Source organism: Manis javanica, chromosome 2, assembly GCF_040802235.1.
Source record: "Manis javanica isolate MJ-LG chromosome 2, MJ_LKY, whole genome shotgun sequence".
Classification (NCBI taxonomy): Eukaryota; Metazoa; Chordata; class Mammalia; order Pholidota; family Manidae; genus Manis; species Manis javanica.
Window position 1 is genome coordinate 74,724,619 of NC_133157.1, and position 21,546 is coordinate 74,746,164.

The following is a 21,546-nucleotide window of genomic DNA, read 5'->3' on the forward strand; positions in this document are numbered from 1 at the left end:
TACCAGATCTAATATCTGAATTCAGCAAAGTTGTAGGATACAAAATTAATACACAGAAATCTGTGGCATTCCTATATACTAACAATGAACTAGCAGAGAGAGAAATTAGGAAAACAATTCCATTCACAATTGCATCAAAAAGAATAAAATATCTAGGAATAAACCTAACCAATGAAGTGAAAGACCTATACTCTGAAAACTACAAGACACTCATGAGAGAAATTAAAGAAGATACCAATAAATGGAAACACATCCCGTGCTCATGGATAGGAAGAATTAATATTGTCAAAATTGCCATCCTGCCTAAAGCAATCTATAGATTCAATGCAATTTCTATCAAAATACCAACAGCATTCTTTAATGAACTAGAGCAAATAGTTGTAAAGTTCATATGGAACCACAAGAGACCTCAAATAGCCAAAGCAATACTGAGAAGGAAGAATAAAGCTGGGGGCATTATGCTCCTCAACTTCAAGCTCTATTACAAAGCCACAGTAATCAAGACAATTTGGTACTGGCACAAGAACAGACCCATAGACCAATGGAACAGACTAGAGAGCCCTGATATAAACCCAACCATATATGGTCAATAAATATATGATAAAGGAGCCATGGACATACAATTGGGAAATGACAGTCTCTTTAAGAGCTGGTGTTGGCAAAACTGGACAGCTACATGCAAGAGAATGAAACTGGATTACTGATTAACTCCATACACAAACGGAAACTAGAAATGGATTAAAGACTTGAATGTAAGTCATGAAACCATAAAACTCTTAGAAGACAACATAGGCAAACATCTGAATATAAGCATGAGCAACTTCTTCCTGAACCCATCCCCTGGAGAAAGGGACACAAAACCAAAAATGAACTCATGGGACTACATCAAACTAAAAAGTTTTTGTATGGCAAAGGACATCCATCAACAAAACAAAAAGGCATCCTACAGTATGGGAGAATGTATTTGTAAATGACATATCCGACAAGGGGTTAAGATCCAAAACATATAAAGAACTTACACACCTCAGCACCCAAAAAGCAAATAACCTGATTAACAAATGAGCAGAGGATATGAAGAGGCCGTTCTCTAAGAAGAAATTCAGATGGCCAACAGACACATGAAAAAAATGCTCCACATCACTAATCATCAGGGAAATGCAAATTAAAACCACAGTGAGATATCACCTCACACCAGTAAGGATGGCCAGCGTTGAAAAAGACTAAAAACAACAAATGTTGGCGAGGATGTGGAGAAAGGGGTACCCTCCTATACTGCTGGTGGGAATGTAAGCTAGTTCAACCATTGTGGAAAGCAATACGGGGGTTCCTCAAAAACCTAAAAATAGAAATACCATTTGATCTGGGAATTCCACTCCTTAGAATATACCCAAAGAATACAACTTCTCAGATTCAAATAGACCTATGCACTTCTATGTTTATTGCAGCACTTTTTACAATAGCCAAGATATGGAAGCAACCTAAGTGTCCATCTGTAGATGAATGGATAAAGAAGATGTGGTGCATATATACAATGGAATATTATTTAGCCATAAGAAAGAAACAAATCCTATCATTTGCAACAACATGGATGAAGCTGGAGGACATTATGCTCAGTGAAATAAGCCAGGTGGAGAAAGACAAATGCTAAATGATTTCCCTCATTTGTGGAGTATAACAATGAGGCAAAACTGAAGGAACAAAACGGCAGCAGACTCAAGAGACTCCAAGAATGACCTAGTGGTTATCAAAGGGGAGGGGTGTGGGAGGGAGGGTGAAGGGGATTGAGGGGTATTATGTTTAGTACACATGGTGTGGGGGATCACGGGGAGAACAGTGTAGCACACAGAAGGGACTCAGAGGATCTCTGGCAACTTGCTGCACTGACGGACAGTGACTGCATTGGGGTATGGGTGGGGACTTGATAATATGGGTAAATGTAGTAACCACATTGTTTTTTCATGTGAAACCTTTATACGAGTGTATATCGATCATACCTTAATAAAAAATTTTAAAAAAGTAAGACGGCCTTTGTTGCTGACCAGATTGACATGGTTCTGTGACTAGATCCTCACTGCTCTGAAAACAGGTCCTGAAAGCAGAAAGATGAGTTTATTGCCAGACTTTTGTGGTATAAGCCAGAAAACTCAAAGCTATGGGAGCCATGAGTTCTGAGTTGCTCATGGGCTAAGAGATTTTTCTGAGGCAAAGACAGAGGTTTTGTGCTGTCCTCAGCTGACTGGTTGCCTAGCAGTCTTATTTCTTATGTGAATTGGGGTAACTGAGTCAGGGGAAGAAGAAAGTCCAGAGATGGTGTGAACAAACTTGGCATTTGGGGATTGGCTGGTGTCCTCTGCTGATTTCTCATTAAAGCAGTAAATTCCTGTGGTTAGGTTAAGTTTCCTTTATGGGCCTATATTGACCACTTCCATTTTGTACCTGACATAGGTGACTCCATTTTAGTATGGTTCTGCAGTGTAAAAGGAATGCTGTAAACATCACGCCTAATGTCTAATCAAAGGCCTATCACTGTTCTACTAGACACTGGATATAAATACAGGTAATGAGGTCAATTATCTGGGTTCCTCCACTTACTTAGCTCTAAGTTATTTAACTGCCGGTGCTTCCGTTTCCCCTTTTGTAAAGTGGATATACAATTGTACATCACTTGTGGAGCTGTTAGGAAAATTAAATGATTTCATCCTTAGACAGCGCTTAAAATAATGCTTAGGAGGGAGAAAGCACTAGTTCTATGGGTGTTAACCACCAGCAGCAGTACCAAGCCACTATTAGTAATCACAACAATGCCCTGAATTCACACAACACTTACAATATGCCAATAACCCTTTGGGTAAGTGGCGACTCCAGAAATTAAGAGGAATGTGTAGAAATTAACACAGACGTGGAATATTAATGGACCACAGCGGACATCCTTTCACTCATTTCTTGTTGAGGGTCCTCTCCCGGCAGTACAAGCACAGACACCCGTCGGGAGTTTAGATCACTTTTTTAAATGTGTTGCTACACCCATATCTCACTTGTACTGGAACAGTCAGTGAACCCTACTCGCGAACCGCGAATTCCGAAAAACACTTACCTCCCGCGCCTTCCTACTCTTGAAGATCCCGCGGCTGGTATTCCGGCGGGGTCCCCAGGAGAAGCGGAGCCTGCGTGCTGACGCACAGCGAGCGCGCTGACGCCTTCGCGCACCGCCCCCGCGGGCACCCGCCCCGAGGCTTGAACCTGAGCCCGGCGCAGCCGAGGACGGAGAGGCGGACGCCAACGGCCGGCGCTGCGGGGCGGGAGTCGGCGCGGGAACCGGCGCGGAAGCGCGGCGTGGAGGGGTTGGTGTAGTGAGGCTCGGCCTTGCATCTTCCGGCCGGGCCCTGGCCGCCGGGGCTCCCAGGCAGGTGCGGGCGGAGTCCGCCGAGGCCGCCGTCTGGCCATGATCGACTCGGTGAAGCTGCGCCGCGCAGGAGCTGCAGACTTCTTCTCGCATTATGAATACCTGTGCGCGCTGCAGGACTCGGTGCCCCTGCCCGGTGTGCGCGCCTGCCTCCGGGAGGGCCTGCTGGACTTCAACGCCGACCGCCTCCGCTTGGGGGACTGGGCGCCGCTCCTGAGCACCCTCAAGATTAATAGAGATCTCCCCCTGGTCTCTGTCAAAAGCTTCTTCCAGGCGTGGCTTAGCGAAACAGGTTTGTAGTTCCCGCTTCCAGGGGCCCTCGTGTCCGTGCCGGCAAGCGGGATTTTAGATGGTGCAGTAGGGCCTGGGCGCTGGAACTCCTGCCTAGCGTCGGGGTATGTGTGCAGTTGACTGGGCGTGCGTCCTGGAACTCTTCCGAGCGCGGTAACCTTGGCGGATCACTTAAGACTAGTAGGTCTGTGTTCTCATCCACAACATAGGCTTAACACGATTCACTCTATATGATGAATGCAAGGATTCGCCAAGTTAATAATTGTAGAGCGCTTAGTTTAGGCAGCATTAAGCCTTCGACAGATGTTACTTGGCTCATTGAATGACTGCTGATAAAGAACAAAACCATTAGGAAACGGACTGGAAACTGAGAAGGAAATCCAGCCTTTTGCTTCATTTCATTTGTATTAAGACAGGGCTTTGTTAGAAGACAAAAAGAATTTTTTTAATCATATAGTGGGAAGAACACAGGTGTGAAGGCAGCGTAGGGTTTGAACTCCTGAGCAGGTTACTTGTGAACTACAATTCTTTCACCTGTAAAATGACATTAAAAACCACTCTTTCCTCGGATTCTTAGAATTAAGCAGGTTATGTATGTAAAGTATCCTGGCACTTGAATGAGCTCAGTCAGCACCAAGCGCTGCTGGAAGCAAGGTGTCAGACCTGGAAGGTCTCCTGTCTGCTGGGGGAGGCCAACACGTTAACACAAGCCTAGGAGTCTCTGGATGAAATGAGCTCTGGTGCTGCATAGCACAGAATATTAGGAGGTAAGGTTCAGGGAAGGCTTCTTGGAAGAGGTGCCATCTTTCTCAGCATGTGTAGAAGTTCCTTAGATGGCAGGAGGGAGCAGTTTGTGTCACCATTTGAGAAATATAAGAAAATATGGCAAACCTAAGGCACAGGATTAGAATTTAGGGTTTGAGAAAGAAGTGAGAGTTGAGACTGGAAACGTGGTGGGGGCCAAACAGGGAGGGGCCTTGTTGGTCCTGTCAGAGGTTGAATGTTCAGCCTGAAGGTTGTGGGAAACACTCAAGCATGATGAGATGCACATTTGATTTAGAAGCTTACTCTGCCCTCCACTGAAAGCAGTTAATTGGGAGGTGGGAGGGTGAGTTGTAATCTAAGGGCCCAGATTAGGGTATACAAAGGAAGGACTGGATTTCAGAGATTAAAGAGACAGAAAGGATGGGGCCTGGTGACCAGTTAGAAGAGGGAGGGCAGCAAGCTTGGGTGACAGTTTACAGCAGCACCTTTCTGTGAGACACCGAGCAGAGTAGGAAGGGACTGGCAGTGGGGAGACGACCTTACTTCATCTTTAATTGTTTATTTAAGAGGTACCTGTGGGGCATTCAAACATGACTAGTAGTCAAGTTAAGGCTCAAGGTACAGATTGGGGCTTAGTGGAAAGACATGGGAGAGACTGAGGTTACCCACAACGAAGATCCAGAAAATCATAGGTCTGAAAGGTGTTTTCTAAAATAGACACACTGGAGTATGTTTATAAGCCAAGATAAAGTAGCCAGCAGAGAGGAAGGATGTGAAGATCTAGGAGAGAAAATGATTGTTGATTTAAAACACCTGAACATGTACCTAAAAAATGTGCCCGGCCCTCTTCTAGGCTCTGGGGTTTGTGCCATCTGTTCTCTGCTGCAACAGTAATTGAACACATCTCCTGGCAAAGAGAAGTCAAATTATTCTCTGCATCTCATTCAGGTGTAGGAACTGTTCTATACCTCTGAAAGGGCAATACTTAACCAAAGTAATAACTCAGATATCAAAATAAATTGCATGGAAGGGACCTTAGAGTCAAGAGAAGGGACCACAGTACTTAATCAGGCCTAATATTTTACACTAAATTTAAGAAAAATGTATTATAGAGACTGTTCTTTTCAGAGTTCCTCGCTGAACCTTTATTATCAGTTGCATCCAGTGAGTCTAGGTAGTAGATTTTAAGATCTTAACTTGCTTCTTTATCCTCAGTTACATTTTGCCTGAACTATTGCGGAAGCTTCTAGCTGGTTTTACTGTCCCTGAGTTCAGTTTCTTTAAGTTCATCTGCTGCTCGGCTTGAGGGATCTAAAATGAAGAGGTACATTTAAAGTAATGATTGTAATGGCTGTCCTGCACAAGATTAGTGTGTGTTAGTTGCAGAGCTTGTGTTCTGTACAGATGCATGAAATCTGAGCTGTGCTCTGTCTGCCAAGCCTCCTGGGACTTATTGGCCCTGAGGAAGGGGTGCTTTTTCTAGTCATTGCCTTTATTCAGTTGGTCCTTCTCACCTATGGGATAAAAGCCATAACTCTCTCCCAGGCTTGCTTTAGCTAACGTCTCTAATTTCTGCCTCTTCTCACTTGCACCCCTGGTTTTTAGACACTACTTACAGTGCCCTGCAGGTGTCAGGCTTGGTTGTCTTTGCACCTGTGCTCCCTCTGCAGGTAATGCACCTCCCACTCTCTGTATAGTTATTCTCATCTTTACAGATTCAACTTCAGGATTATCTTGAAGTTATCACTTAGATACAACTTTTTACTTCCATAGTAACTTCTGTGCACATAGTTCATGTTTTTATATCTCATGTGGTTGAAGATTTTAGTTTACATGTGTCCCTTTTTAAAGAGGGCCTAAGGGCAGAAGTCATTTCTGTGCCTTAGCACAGAGCAGGTGCTTTTCAGTGATGATAAAAGGCATGATTGAGATTACTAATTTTACAATAATTTTGCTTTAGGTTGTGACAGAAATAAAGTTTGCCGACGTCATGTTCCTGCAATAAGAAACAAAGATGTGACCTTCCAGTTATGTAAAGCTCTTAAATGCTGTTTAAGTGTATCAAGTGCTCTAAAGAGCCTGGAGCTAAATGGACTAGTTCTGAGAGAGAGAGATTTAACTATTTTAACAAAGGTAAGCCTTCTCCAATGTGTCCTGCAAACATTTGATAGTTGCTTTTGGGGAAAACTAAGCCAATAAATATTTTAACTTTTTCTCCCCATTAAAGGGATTGAATAAATCAGCTACTTTGGTGCACCTGTCTCTTGCAAATTGTCCAATTGGAGATGGAGGTTTAGAAAGTGAGTTTAAATATTGTTTAAGTCTCTTCCCATCAGACTAGTCTCATGATTCCTTGCATGCCATGTTAATTCCTATTTGTACCTTTTCTTTACTTCTACCTGGGTCGTCTCCTGTGGTTCTCAAACTTTGGTCCAGTCTCAGTTGTTACGCTGGATACTCTTTGAACTAATTTTACTTAAGACTGGGTTAAGCCACAAGCCACACAAATACATACTATTTTAGATTTTCTATTTTCTGTGCTGTTTGTATTTTTATGGTTTCCCTTCAAAAAATATAGAAAGGGAAATAGCAAGATATAAAGAGAAAAAAATCATCATTATCTTTAAAAAGTATCCATGTGCAATTATAATGCACAATAGTATATCCTAAAATAGGAAATAAATGCAAAGTGCTATAGGGGCATATAAGGCCAGCAAATTCAGTAGTGTTGGTTAGGGTGTATCATGACTGTTGATTGGGGTCCTGAGAATTAGTGTGTGTTCACCATTTCCACTAGTGGCCTGGAAAGGTAAGGAAGCCTGCATTTCAGTTTAAGGGAACAGAGTTTGAGGTCCTGTATCTTATATTGCTCTAATAGATTGCATAGCCCCTCATAAAATTCTGGGTTTATAGTGGACATTTAAATTGTTGACTGATAATCAAGATTAGGATGTATCATTGGGAATGAAAATTGTAAGAGTCTAAGGCTTTTGAGTACATTATTGCATGGTCGGGCATAAAGTTTGCAATATTTAGTGTATTCAGTTTTAGCATCTAAATAGAATTAAACTGTTGCTTTAAATGGGAATAACACTTTGTTACTGACATGTTTCAGAATGCACCAATCCATTAATTGCTCAGGAAGATTGTCAATAATGATTTTAAGAATATAGCTGTAAACCTCCAGAAGATTCAAGAAGAGTGAATATGTAAAGACTGAGCAAACTGTATAGGCTCTTCATCTTAATGTGTGTGTTTTTTTCTTTTAGTTATTTGTCAAGGTATAAAGAACTCAATCACTCTTAAGACAGTAAATTTCACAGGGTGTAATCTGACATGGCAGGGAGCAGATCACATGGCCAAGATCTTAAAGGTAATTTTTTGTTTAAACTTCCATGAAAACATATATGTGATTTAACTACATTCATATTTTGATACAAGGTGGCAGTTATTTTTGTCTTTTGATGCATGCAGTGATTGCAATTTTAGTTTTGTTGAAGGAATATGAGCCATTTTCAGTTTGGGGTTCTACCATTTAATTAAGGTAGTCCACTGAATCTTAGAAATAAGAAACTTACTATGCAGTACATTATAAACAATACCTTTATGTATTTTTAGCTGTTGAAAACATTTATTGTGATATTGTAAAGAAACTTTATGCTATTATAGTCCCCAGATAAATGAATCACATATTTGATAACTGTTGTAATTTATAGACTAATAAGTATTACTAAATTAACATTTTCTAACATTGTTTTTAAAATAATGTCTTACCTTTACAACAGTTATAACAACTATACTTAGGCCTAAAATTACTTAGTAATTTGACATGAAGCCTTACTTTTAATAGTTTGAGTGTACAGACCAGAGGTATGGCTGCTGGGCCAGATCCAGCCCATCATCTGTTTTGGTAAATAAAGCCTTTTAAAAATCATAGCCACGTCCACTTGTTTGCATAGTAACTATGGCCACTTTCATCAGTCAGTTAGTAATTTTATGGCTCACAGAGCTGGAAAACTTAACCTTTGGGCCTGTACAGAGCAAGTCCATTGACTCCTGGTATAGAAAATGATCAAGAGCATGGATTTTTGAAGCCAAATACCCTAGGTTCAAATTCTAGCTCTCCCATTTCATAGCTCATTACCATGTACAAATTACTTAATCTCTGTGCCTTATTATGAAAAGCAAATGAACTAATTTGTATAAAATGGTGCCTGGCACATAATAAGCACTATGTAAGTAAGCACGAATTAAGTGCTATCATTTCCGCTTGTTGCTTTTATAAGTTGTTAATAGAAAACAACAGTAATGATCTTCCTTTTATAATACCTTAGGAACTTTGAGTCTTTTGTTCTTCAAGCATGTAGTAAGATTTTTTTCTTTTAAACTTAGTGTTCCCTGTTATCAAAATTGTATGAACATAGGCATACCTCGTTTTATTGCACTTGGTTTTATTGTGCTTCACAGATACCTGTGTTTTTGCAAATTGAAGTTTTTGTGGCATGCCTGTGTCAACCAAGTCTATTGGTGCCATTTTCCCGACAGTATTAGCTTACTTCATGCCTCTGTGTCATGTTTTGGTAATTCTTGCAATATTTCAAATATTTTCATTCATTATTTCAGTATTTGTTAAGGTGATCTGTGATCAGTGATTAAGATTCTCCGAAAGCCCAGATGAATAGTTAGCATTTTTTAGCAAATCTTTTTTAAATTAAGGTATGTACATTGTTTTTTTTAGACGCAATGCTATTGCACACTTAATAGACTGAGCATAGTATAAACTTTACTTTATATGCACTTGGAAATCAAAAAATTCCTTTAACTCACTTAATTGCAATATTCATTTTATTTTGGTGGTCTGGAATTGAGCCTGCAATATCTCTGAGGTATGCCTGTAAAAAAAAAAATGGAATATGTCTTTAAGGCAGTGTCTGTAGTTAAAAATCAAACCATCAATTTCCTAAGGCATGTCAAATTGGCTTTGCTTATTCCAGGCCTCTAAAGTTGGTTTACATACCCAAAGTAGTATGGGAGATCCACTAGGTTAGAAGAAAATATTAAAACCTCTGCATTTATTTTTTGTAACATTTAAAAAATATCTGTGTAGTTTATAATGTACATAAAATGTATGTACAGAATTTCATGTATATGGTTTATTAATACATAAGATTCATGTTTAAGAAATGTTTACTTGTGAGATGCCCAATCAAGTGTTTGCAGACCACTGTATGACAGAATGATAGAATTTGGAACCAATTCTCTGACTTGGTAGGTAAGGAAAAGAAAATTCATAGAATATAATTTAGCGTCATAGTGCACCTAACTAATTAACAACAGGTCATCCAGTGGCTAGAGTCTAATCACTGGCAGACTGGAATCTGTCATTGAACTCCTAAGCCAGAATGGACTGTTGAATCTCTCAGGTTAATTCTTTTGGCATATACACTTGGTGTGTGTGTGTAGATCTCTGACATTTCTAAGTCATGCTCAGTAGGCATATCCCGTTTACTTATTCAAGCTTCTTAATTTCATCCTATTAAATCCTTGTAAAGTATCAGACCATGAGAAGACATGAGGAAACCTGGGCTGAGAGTCTTCGTTACAGGAGACCTGATCTTGACTGTATGGCTGGTTTGAGGCGCATCACCTTGAATTGCAACAGACTCATTGGTGACCTTGGCGCAAGAGCATTTGCAGAATCTCTTAGTGAGGATTTATGGCTTAGAGGTAAATTCTAAAATTGAAAATACTGAATTCTTTAATATTAAATATGCTTAGCTTTTGGCATAATATTGTTCTCATAGGATTTTTTTTAAGAAGCTTCATTGTTTTCAATAGCTTTTTTAAACTTATTCTAAGAGTTGCATATATCCTTATAGAAAATAAAGAGTAACAATAAAGCAAAATTACCCATAATCTTTTTTATTGGAATAAAGTTGATACATAATATTATGTTGGTTTCAGATGTACAACCTAGTGACTCAATAATTATATACATTACTAGATGCTTGCCACAACAGGTGTAGTTACCCCATTATCATACCAAGATACTATAATATGATTGGTTATATTCTCTGTATGCTACCAAAATTACCCATAATCTTAATACAGACATAATCACTGTTCAATTTAGTGTACGTTCTTTCAGTTTTTTTCTTTCCTATAAATACTTTTGTACATTTGGAGATTACAAAAATGGAATAGTATTGTACTTACTATTTCATACCTGTCTTTTTCACTTATTGATGTATCATGTAACATTACATTATTATTGATGTGCAATAGTTTAATCAATTCTTTCCAATTAGATTTAGACCATTTGTGCTTTTCCCTGTCAGAATCAATGTGTAGTGAATGCTTTATGTGTACATCTGTGTGTCCATCAGGATTACTTCTATAGAATATGTTACTAGAAGTGGAATGACTAAGTGTGACATGTTTTTAAGACTTTGGTACATGTCACCAAATTTAGGTCCAGAAATACTATGCTAGTTTACAGTCTACCCTAGGCCTGAACCCTTACAAAAACTGTAAAACTACAGAAATGAGCCACCCCTTTTGTTAATGCAAGTGGGATTACTCAAAATTTCGCAACTTTTTTTCACTTAATGTAGTATGAGCATCTTAAAAAGTCGATAAATTTACATACCACATCATTTTTAGTGACTGTATAGAGTTATATTATATGAATACACCACAGTATACTTAGCTTGTTTGTTTTTATTTGCTATGTGAGGTATTTTCAGTTTTTACTGTTAAAAACAACATTCCTGTACACATCCTTGCCTACATCTCTGGCTATTTCCTTTGTTTAAATTCTTAGAAAAAGTTGCTGGGTCAAAAGGCTTTTATATGATCTTAGCCTAATCTGAGAGAGCAGTCACACACATTTTATTGTTTTAATTTATATTCACATGATTTACTAGTGAGATTTACTGGATACTTTTATTAATTTGGCTTGTTGGTTCATTATATCCTTTGTCCTTTCTTCTGTAGTAAGTTTGTAAGGGTTCCATCATATTCCGTCAGGTACACATACGTTTGTATTTCCATGTGTCATGGGGTTTTGAAAGACTCCAGTTGTGTTAATATAATGGTATACACAACACTTAAAAGGCTTATATAATCATTTCCTCTTATGTAAAATTTTTATGCCTATGCTTTTGTGATAATCTCTTCGGTTTAAATGAGCAGGTGGTTCAACCTCACAACTCCTAGTATTTGTGATCATTTGTTTTATTCTTTGACCTTTTACCATGAGAGAGTTCTTGAGCAGCATTCTTTTATGATAGGTTTTTAGCATATGTTCTCTATTTACTCATATTCTTTGGATTTGTCATTATTTGTATCCTCTTAGATTCCTTTATCTTTTTTGTTCCAAAACTAACAGTTTCTACATTTCTTCTATTTTGTTTTCCCCTTTTAACTAGTTTTAAGAGCTTAAGATCATGATCAAAAGCCTATAGTGCAATATCTGAGCTCCACCCAATTTTTTCTTATAAGGTTTACACTGTTACTAGCAGCCTTGCTAACTATGACTGAGATTCATTTGGGGATGTTTTTTGATGACAGATTATATAGAGTCATTCTTCAAGTCTGTAACTGTAAAATATATTGGGTGATCTATTGGTACTAAAGTCAGGATAATCACGGCACATGCAAGAAGAGTTTTTTATTGTATTTTGTATTATGTACATGCATATATTTTTCTGTTTTTATTTTTTCAATACCCCAGAAACCCTGCCAGGACTAGTCTTGTGCAGGAACCTTCCATTCATGAATAAGTGAGAGTTGTCTGTCTATTAAGTCTGTATAGATATGGCAAGTGACCTTTTCTTTCATCAAAAGCACTTGACCTGCAGCAGTGTGGCCTTACCAGTGAAGGAGCAAAGGCTTTACTAAAGGCCCTTGAAACCAATGGAACCCTAGTCATTCTGGATATAAGAAAAAATCCTCTCGTTGGTATGTCACCACATTTTTTTAATTGATTAACATATAGCAAACAAAAAAGAATGTGTTTGTGTATTGACAATTCTAAAACCTAATGTATTTACTTTCCTAGTCTTACTAATCTTGAACTTCCTTTCAGTTTTTAGCAGATAATTTGCTGATTAAAATGAGTTATACCTGTTATGCTTAGTGAAATAAGTCAGGCAGAGAAAGACAAATACCAGATGATTTCCCTCATTTGTGGAGTATAACAATGAAGCAAAACTGAAGGAACAAAATAGCAGTAGACTCACAGACTCCAGGAAGGGACTAGCGGTTACCAAACGGGAGGGTGGGGGAGGGCAGGTGGGAAGGAGGGAGAAGGGGATTGTGGGGTATCATGATTGGTGCACATGGTGTGTGTGGGGGTCACAGGGAAGACAGTGTGGCTCAGAGAAGGCAAATAGGGACTCTGTAGCATCTTACACTGATAGACAGTGACTACAATGGGGTGGGAGTGGGGGACTCTATAATAAGGGTGAATGTAATAACCACATTGTTTTTCTTGTGAAACCTTCATAAGAGTATATATCAATGATACCTTAATAAAAAGCAATAAAATGAGTTATACCTGTAAATGGCTCTTGGCTACTACTGTGAGTAGAAGTGAACCTAGATGATAAGCCTGCTTCCACCAAGAGCATTCTTTCTTTTTTTTGAAAAATCTGAATTCTTGGAAAGAGTATTTCATTCATCAGTTTAACATGTAATTTTTGAATACTTTCTGGGTGTCAGACAAGGGTTTTGGCACAGGAATATAGCAGTGAACCAGATAGGCTAAGTCATGCCCTTGTAGAGCTTACATTCTAGTGAAGGAGTCCACATAGAAATAAGTAAATAGATAACCATGTTATTTTAGGGAGTAGGAAGTACAAAAATACCTTAAGATTAAGAGACTGAGGAGGGTAGGTAGGCTATATTGGGCTTGTCAGGGGACAGCTTCACTGAAAAAGTAACATTTAAGGGTAGACCTGACTGAAAAGAGGAGCAAGCCATTCCAGGACAAGGAAGCAATGGGTAAGCAGGCACATAGGTGGTAGGGTAGATGGAGTGCTCACAGAAAACCAAGGAGGCCAGCATGGCTGGGGCACTGCGTGAGGTATGCTGCGATGTCAGGGCGTAGCCTGATCTTGTAAGGTTTTGAAGGCCAGAGTAAGGACATGGGTTATTCTAAATGGACACAGGGTTTTGAGCTGGAAAAAGGCATAATCTGTATAGGATCATTAGGATGGTGATCATTAGGATGACCCTGGTATAGAGAATAGCCTTGTGGCAAAAAGGGAGGGAAACAGGGAGACCAGTTAGGAGGCCAGCAGAGTGGTCCAAATAAGAGGTGTTTTCACTTGGCCTAGAGTAGAAGGTTGGAGCTGATCAAAAGTAGTTGAATTCAGGTTGTTTTTGAGGGTGTACCTAATAAGACTTGCAGATAGACTAGATGCCGAATGTGAAAGAAATAGTAATAAACAACAACTGGATGACTGTGTGTGCAACCAGGTGATACCACCTACTGAAGAGAAGGGGCTGAGGAGAGGAGCAGTTTTGAGGGAATATCAGGATTTTGGTTTGCTGTATTAGGTGCCAGTTAGCCATCTAACAGTCTGGGCGGTACTGAGACTCACCTTTCTGTCCAAAGCCACTTTAGATACACAGTGTTGAGATTTGATCTTTGCTGATGATCAGTAGCCACTGGGGGCAATATGTAAATGGCACACTTTCATCTTAGGTTTTAAGGTATTAGAATATTCCAAATGGAAATATTCCAAACGCATATAATTACATAATGTAATTTTATGGGAAAGGCAATAATTAGTTGGCTTTTGTTTTTAAATGGGAATAGCTACTCATTGGGAATCAGTTACTATAATTTCCATTTATTTTGCTTTAGATCATTCTGTGATGAAAGCAGTTATCAAAAAAGTTCTCCAGAATGGAAGGAGTGCCAAGTCAGAGGTATAACATGCTTAACTTCTGTAGGAAAGGTTTCTCTTTAATTGCTGTTTTACTTCCTTTTTCTAATAAAATTATCAAGGCACTTTTCTGCCATTTTAAGTGAAGGCGTTAGTCAAAATGGCTTTTCTGTTTTTGAAAATACTGTGTGATTTTTAATTTGGGGTCCCAGAAATGCAGATTGCCAACATTTTATTAACTTAAAATATCTTAATAGTTTCCAATTAAGATCAGACCTTCATAAATATCTGTAACTGAAGTGAAGTACTTATTATTTCTCTTTCAGTATCAGTGGATAACTTCTCCATCAATGAAGGAACCATTCAAAACTGCTAGACAAAAAAAGAAAACTATAATTCTGGGAAGTGGTCGAAAAGGAAAAGCTACTATTAGAATTGGTAACCCTTTTTATCTTGTTTTTTTTTTTAATGCTGTTAGAACTTACACCCCTATGTGTTCCAGTGTGCTAAAATTAAAATCTTTCCTCATTGTGTGATATGGTGATAATAACTAGTATTAACTATAATGAGTTAATAACTCCTTAGCATACTAGGAGGACTATAATTGTTCTAATACAATTTTTCTCATAATACAAGATTATGAGAATTTATAGAATGTGGAAATAATAAATTTAAAGGAAAAGTTGCTAATATTTCAATTTTCTTAAATAGACCAACTTTATTGTCTGTGTTTCATTAAGTTCATTATTTTGCCTATCTTTCCTGGTTGATTACTAGAAACACGTCAGTGGAAATCTGGAGTGCAAACTTGGATGACAATTTTAGCAGTGACTTTGGAGTGATAATATTTTTTTAAATGAAGAATTATACTTGCATGCTATAAGAAACAAAATGTCTTCGCAATTTCATTTTTTCCCCTTTTTCCCTTCTCCCTTGCAAATTCTTACCTTAAGTTATTGAATCAAGTAAAAACCTTGCTTCTTGATTTCATGATTTAAAAAACTTAAAGTCTCTGTAATCTTTATGAAAGAACGCTGCCAAGAATTTTATTGATCGTAGGTGGAACATTTTATTTGTTTATTTTTTTGTATTTATTTATTTTATTTTATTTTTGGTATCATTAGTATACACTTACATGAACAACACTGTGGTTACTAGATTCCCATCATTATCAAGTCCCCATCACATTCCCCATTACAGTCACTGTCCATCAGCATAGTAAGATGCTATACTAGGTGGAACATTTTAGAAAAACATCTTGTGTTTGCTATAATGTGTATCTAATTTTCCAAATCATAGTTAACCCAGAATTTAAAATCAAGCCTATAATTTTGTGACCAAATGTAATTTTTAAAAAATCTTTATAAAACCCTTTAACAACCAATGGCACAAGTTTCACATTCTCCTGAATATATAAATTTGGTATAATCCAGTTTTGATATTTTTGTATTTTTTTCTAAAGAGACCTTAACTTTTATTTTCCAGACCACATTATTTTAGTCACAAATAGCCTTTCTTTTGTGTGTGATAAAAATGAATGGCAAATGGAATTAGTTAAACCAGATCTAGCATGAAACTGATGCTTTCTTATGAGTAAATTTGAATTTTGAAACAACTAAGGAAGAAAAATAAATATGTTTATAATCTGCCGATTTCTCAATAAAGGTTTGTAGTCACTTTAGTTATATACTATATATATTAAGATCACCAAACAATTAAAAACAAATAATCTTTTATTCAGATGCTACCTGAAATTTTTCTTTTTCATTAAAATTATTTTTAATTGAAGTACAGTTAATATACAATATTATATTGGTTTCAAGTTTGACAGTTTTCTATATTACTAAATGTTCACCCCAATAAGTATATAGTTACTATCTCTCAACATAGATATTATAATATTATCGACTGTATCCCCTATGCTATACTTTTATCTCCATGACTCATTTATATTTTAATTGAGATTTGTGCCTCTTTATCCCCTTCACCTATTTCACCCACCTGCCCCAACCCCTTCCCCATGGTAACCACCAGTCTTCTCTCTGTGTCTATGAGTCTATTTCTATTTTGTTTGTGAAATTTAAAAAAATTTATGTTTGACTTAATGCCACTGAACTGTACACATAAAAAAAGGTTAAAATTATAAATTTTATGTTATGTGTATTTTGCCACAGTTTTTTACAAATGTGTTGTTTCAAGATTATAGATTTTATGCAGGTATTGGATTATCATAACAGTAGAAAACAACTCACTGTTATCCTATCAAATAATATTGTCGTTTTCTCCTATTATTTATAAACATAATACTGCATAGTTTAAATACAATTTGCTATTCTTTTTTATTGGATTTATTTATTTATTTTGGTATCATTAATCTACAATTACATGAAGGACATTATGTTTACTAGGTTCCCCCCTTCACCAAGTCCCCCCCACATACCCATTCACAGTCACTGTCCATCAGCGTAGTAAGATGCTGTAAAATCACCACTTGTCTTCTCTGTGTTGCACAGCCCTCCCCATGCCCCCCCCCAACACTATACATGCTAATCGTAATGCCCCCTATCTTCTTCCCCGCCCTTATGCCTCCCTTCCCACCCATTCTCCCCAGTCCCTTTCCCTTTGGTAATTGTTAGTCCATTCTTGGGTTCTGTGATTCTCCGTCTGTTTTGTTCCTTCAGTTTTCCTTTGTTCTTATACTCTACATATGAGTGAAATCATTTGGTACTTGTCTTTCTCCACCTGGCTTATTTCACTGAGCATAATACCCTCTACCTCCATCTGTGTTGTTGCAAATGGTAGGATCTGTTTTTTTCTTATGGCTGAGTAATAGTCCATTGTGTATATGTACCACTTCTTCTTTATCCATTCATCTACTGATGATGGACATTTAGGTTGCTTCCATATCTTGGCTACTGTAAATAGTGCAGCGATAAACATAGGGGTGCACCTGTCTTTCTCAAACTGGAGTGCTGCATTCTTAGGGTAAATTCCTAGAAGTGGAATTCCTAGGTCAAATGGTGTTTCTATTTTGAGCATTTTGAGGAACCTCCATACAGCTTTCCACAATGGTTGAACTAATTTCCATTCCCACCAGCAGTGTAGGAGGGTTCCCCTTTCTCCACAACCTCGCCAGCATTTGTTGTTGTTTGTCTTTTGGATGGTAGCCATCCTTACTGGTGTGAGGTGATATCTCATTGTGGTTTTAATTTGCATTTCTCTGATGACAAGCGATGTGGAGCATCTTTTCATGTGTCTGTTGGCCATCTGAATGTCTTCTTCAGAGAACTGTCTATTCAGCTCCACTGCCCATTTTTTAATTGGATGATTTGTTTTTTATTTGTTGAGGTGTGTAAGCTCTTTATATATTATAGATATCAACCCTTTATCAGATCTGTCATTTATGAATATATTCTCCCATAATGTAGGATACCTTTTTGTTCTATTGATGGTGTCCTTTGCTGTACAGAAGCTTTTTAGCTTGATATAGTCCTACTTGTTCATTTTTGCTTTTGTTTCCCTTGCCTGGGGAGATATGTACATGAAGAAGTCACTCATGAGATTTTTAAATGTCCATGAGATTTTTGCCTATGTTTTTTTCTATGAGTTTTATGGTTTCATGACTTACATTCAGGTCTTTGATCCATTTTGAATTTACTTTTGTGTATGGGGTTAAACAGTGATCCAGTTTCATTCTCTTACATGTAGCTGTCCAGTTTTGCCAGCACCATCTGTTGAAGCAACTGTCATTTCCCCATTTTATGTCCATGGCTCCTTTATCGTATATTAATTGGCCATATATGTTTGGGTTAATGTTTGGACTCTGTTCTGTTCCATTGGTCTGTGGCTTTGTTTTTGTGCCAGTACCAAATTGTCTTGATTACTGTGGCTTTGTAGTAGAGCTTCAAGTTGGGGAGTGAGATCCCCCCCACTTTATTCTTCCTTCTCAGGATTACTTTAGCTATTTGGGGTCTTTGGTGTTTCCATAAGAATGCTGTTGTAATTTGATAGGGATTGCATCGAATCTGTATATTGCTTTGGGCAGGATGGCCATTTTGACGATACCGATTCTTCCAAGCCAGGAGCCATGGGATGAGTTTCCATTTGTTAGTGACCTCTTTAATTTCTCTTAACAGTGTCTTGTAGTTTTCAGGGTATAGGTCTTGCACTTCCTTGGTTAGGTTTATTCCTAGGTATTTTATTCTTTTTGATGCTATTGTGAATGGAATTATTTTCCTGATTTCTCTTCTATTAGTTCATTGTTAGTGTATAGGAAAGCCACAGATTTCTGTGTGTTTATTTTGTATCCTGCAACTTTGCTGAATTCAGATATTAGTTCTAGTAGTTTTGGAGTGGAGTCTTTAGGGTTTTTTATGTACAATATCATGTCATCTGCAAATAGTGACAGTTTGACTTCTTCTTTACCAATCTGGATGTCTTGTATTTCTTTGTTTTGTCTAATTGGGGTGGCTAGGACCTCCAGTACTATGTTGAATAACAGTGGGGAGAGTGGGCATCCCTGTCTTGTTCCCGATCTCAGAGGAAAAGCTTTCAGCTTCTTGCTGTTAAGTATGATGTTGGGTGTGGGTTTGTCATATATGGCCTTTATTATGTTGAGGTACTTGCCTCCTATACTCATTTTGTTGAGAGTTTTTATCATGAATGGGTGTTTGGTCAGATGCTTTATCAGCATCTATGGAGATGATTATGTGGTTTTTGTCCTTCTTTTTGTTGATGTGGTGGATGATTTTGATAGATTTTTGAATATTGTACCATCCTTGCATCCCTGGAATAAATCCAACTTGATCATGATGGATGATCTTTTTGATGTATTTTTGAATTTGGTTTTCTAATATTTTGTTGAGTATTTTTGCATCTATGTTCATCAGGGATATTGGTCTGTAATTTTCTTTTTTTGTGGTATCTTTCCCTGGTTTTGGTATTAGAGTGATGCTGGCCTTATAGAATAAGTTTGGAAGTATTCCCTCCTCTTCTATTTTTTGGAAAACTTTAAGGAGAATGGGTATTATGTCTTCTCTGTATGTCTGATAAAATTCCGAGGTAAATCCATCTGGCCCAGGGGTTTTGTTCTTGGGTAGTTTTTTGATTACTGATTCAATTTTGTTGCTGGTAATTGGTCTGTTTAGATTTTCTGTTTCTTTCTGGGTCAGTCTTGGAAGGTTGTATTTTTCTAGAAAGTTGTCCATTTCTCCTAGGTTTTCCAGCTTGTTAGCAAATAGGTTTTCATAGTATTCTCTAATAATTCTTTGTATTTCTGTGGGGTCCGTTGTGATTTTTCCTTTCTTGTTTCTAATTCTGTTGATGTGTGTTGACTCTCTTTTTCTCTTAATAAGTCTGGCTAGAGGCTTATCTATTTTCTTTATTTTCTCGAAGAACCAGCTCTTGGTTTCATTGATTTTTTCTATTGTTTTATTCTTCTCAATTTTATTTATTTCTTCTCTGATCTTTAAGTCCCTCTGTCTACTGACCTTAGGCATCATTTGTTCTTCTTTTTCCATTTTCAATAATTGTGACATTAGACTATTCATTTGGGATTGTTCTTCCTTTAAATATGCCTGGATTGCTGTATACTTTCCTCTTGAGACTGCTTTTGCTGTGTCCCACAGAAGTTGGGGCTTTGTGTTGTTGTTGTCATTTGTTTCCGTATATTGCTGGATCTCCATTTTAATTTGGTCATTGATCCATTGATTATTTAGGTGCATGTTGTTAAGCCTCCATGTGTTTGTGAGCCTTTTTGCTTTCTTTGTACAATTTATTTCTAGTTTTATACCTTTGTGGTCTGAAAAGTTGGTTGGTAGGATTTCAATCTTTTGGAATTTACTGAGGCTCTTTTTGTGGCTTAGTATGTGGTCTATTCTGGAGAATGTTCCACGTGCACTTGAGAAGAATGTGTATGCTGTTGCATTTGGATGTAGAGTTCTATAGATGTCTGTCTATTAGGTCCATCTGTTCTAGTGTGTTGTTCAGTACCTCTGTGTCCTTATTTATTTTCTATCTGGTGGATCTGTCCTTCGGAGTGAGTGGTGTGTTGAAGTCTCCCAAAATGAATGCATTGCATTCTATTTCCTTCTTTAATTCTGTTAATATTTGTTTCACATATGTTGGTGCTCCTGTATTGGGTGCATATCTATAATGGTTATATCCTCTTGTTGGACTGAGCCCTTTATCATTATGTAATGTCCTTCTTTATCTCTTTTTACTTTCTTTGTTTTGAAGTCTATTTTGTTTGATAGTAATATTACAACACCTGCTTTTTTCTCCCTGTTGTTTGCATGAAATATCTTTTTCCATCCCTTGACTTTTAGTCTGTGCATGTCTTTGGGTTTGAGGTGAGTCTCTTGTAAGCAGCATATAGATGGGTCTTGCTTTTTTATCCATTCTATTACTCTGTGCCTTTTGATTGGTGCACTCCGTCCATTTACATTCAGGGTGATTATTGAAAGATATGTACTTATTACCATTGCAGGCTTTAGATTTGTGGTTACCAAAGGTTCAAGGTTAGCTTGTTTACTACCTTACTGTCTAACTTAACTCGCTTATTGAGCTATTATAAACACGGTCTGATGATTCTTTATTTCTCTCCCTTCTTATTCCTCCTCCATTTGTCATATGTTGGGTGTTTTGTTCTGTGCTCTTTTTAGGAGTGCTCCCATCTAGAGCAGTCCCTGTAAGATGCCCTGTAGAGGTGGTTTGTGGGAGGCAAATTCCCTCAACTTCTGCTTGTCTGGGAATAGTTTAATCCCTCCTTTATATTTAAATGATAATCGTGCTGGATACAGTATTCTTGGTTCAGGGCCCTTCTGTTTCATTGCATTAAATATATCATGCCATTCTCTTTTGGCCTGTAAGGTTTCTGTTGAGAAGTCTGATGATAGCCTGATGGGTTTTCCTTTGTAGTTGATCTTTTCTCTCTCTCTGGCTGCCTTTAATACTCTGTCCTTGTCTTTGATCTTTGCCATATTAATTATTATGTGTCTTGGTGTTGCCCTCCTGGGTCCCTTGTCATGGGAGTTCTGTGTGCTTCTGTGGTCTGAGAGGCCATTTCCTCCCCTAGTTTGGGGAAGTTTTCAGCAATTATTTCTTCAAAGACACTTTCTATCCCTTTTTCTCTCTCTTCTTGTTCTGGTAGCCCTATGATGTGGATATTGTTCTGTTTCGATTGGTCACACA

The 21,546-nt window shown here is 37.8% G+C and overlaps 1 protein-coding gene across 5 annotated transcripts in view; it reads left to right on the top strand.

Moving 5' to 3' along the window:
- The first annotated feature begins 3,237 nt into the window (after nt 1–3,237).
- Nucleotides 3,238–21,546, top strand: part of CEP78 (centrosomal protein 78) — a 36,731-nt gene continuing 18,422 nt past the window's right edge. For 2 of the 5 annotated variants that reach the window (XM_036991360.2, XM_073228687.1), the window contains exons 1-8: nt 3,238–3,695; nt 6,420–6,592; nt 6,687–6,759; nt 7,729–7,832; nt 10,012–10,186; nt 12,308–12,421; nt 14,334–14,398; nt 14,682–14,793. In XM_036991360.2, the coding sequence (XP_036847255.2) occupies nt 3,443–3,695; nt 6,420–6,592; nt 6,687–6,759; nt 7,729–7,832; nt 10,012–10,186; nt 12,308–12,421; nt 14,334–14,398; nt 14,682–14,793 (1,069 nt within the window). In that variant the 5' untranslated portion in view covers nt 3,238–3,442. The remainder of the gene's footprint in view (nt 3,696–6,419; nt 6,593–6,686; nt 6,760–7,728; nt 7,833–10,011; nt 10,187–12,307; nt 12,422–14,333; nt 14,399–14,681; nt 14,794–21,546) is intronic. The other 3 variants (XM_073228688.1, XM_036991357.2, XM_036991358.2) reach the window with 3 other exon arrangements.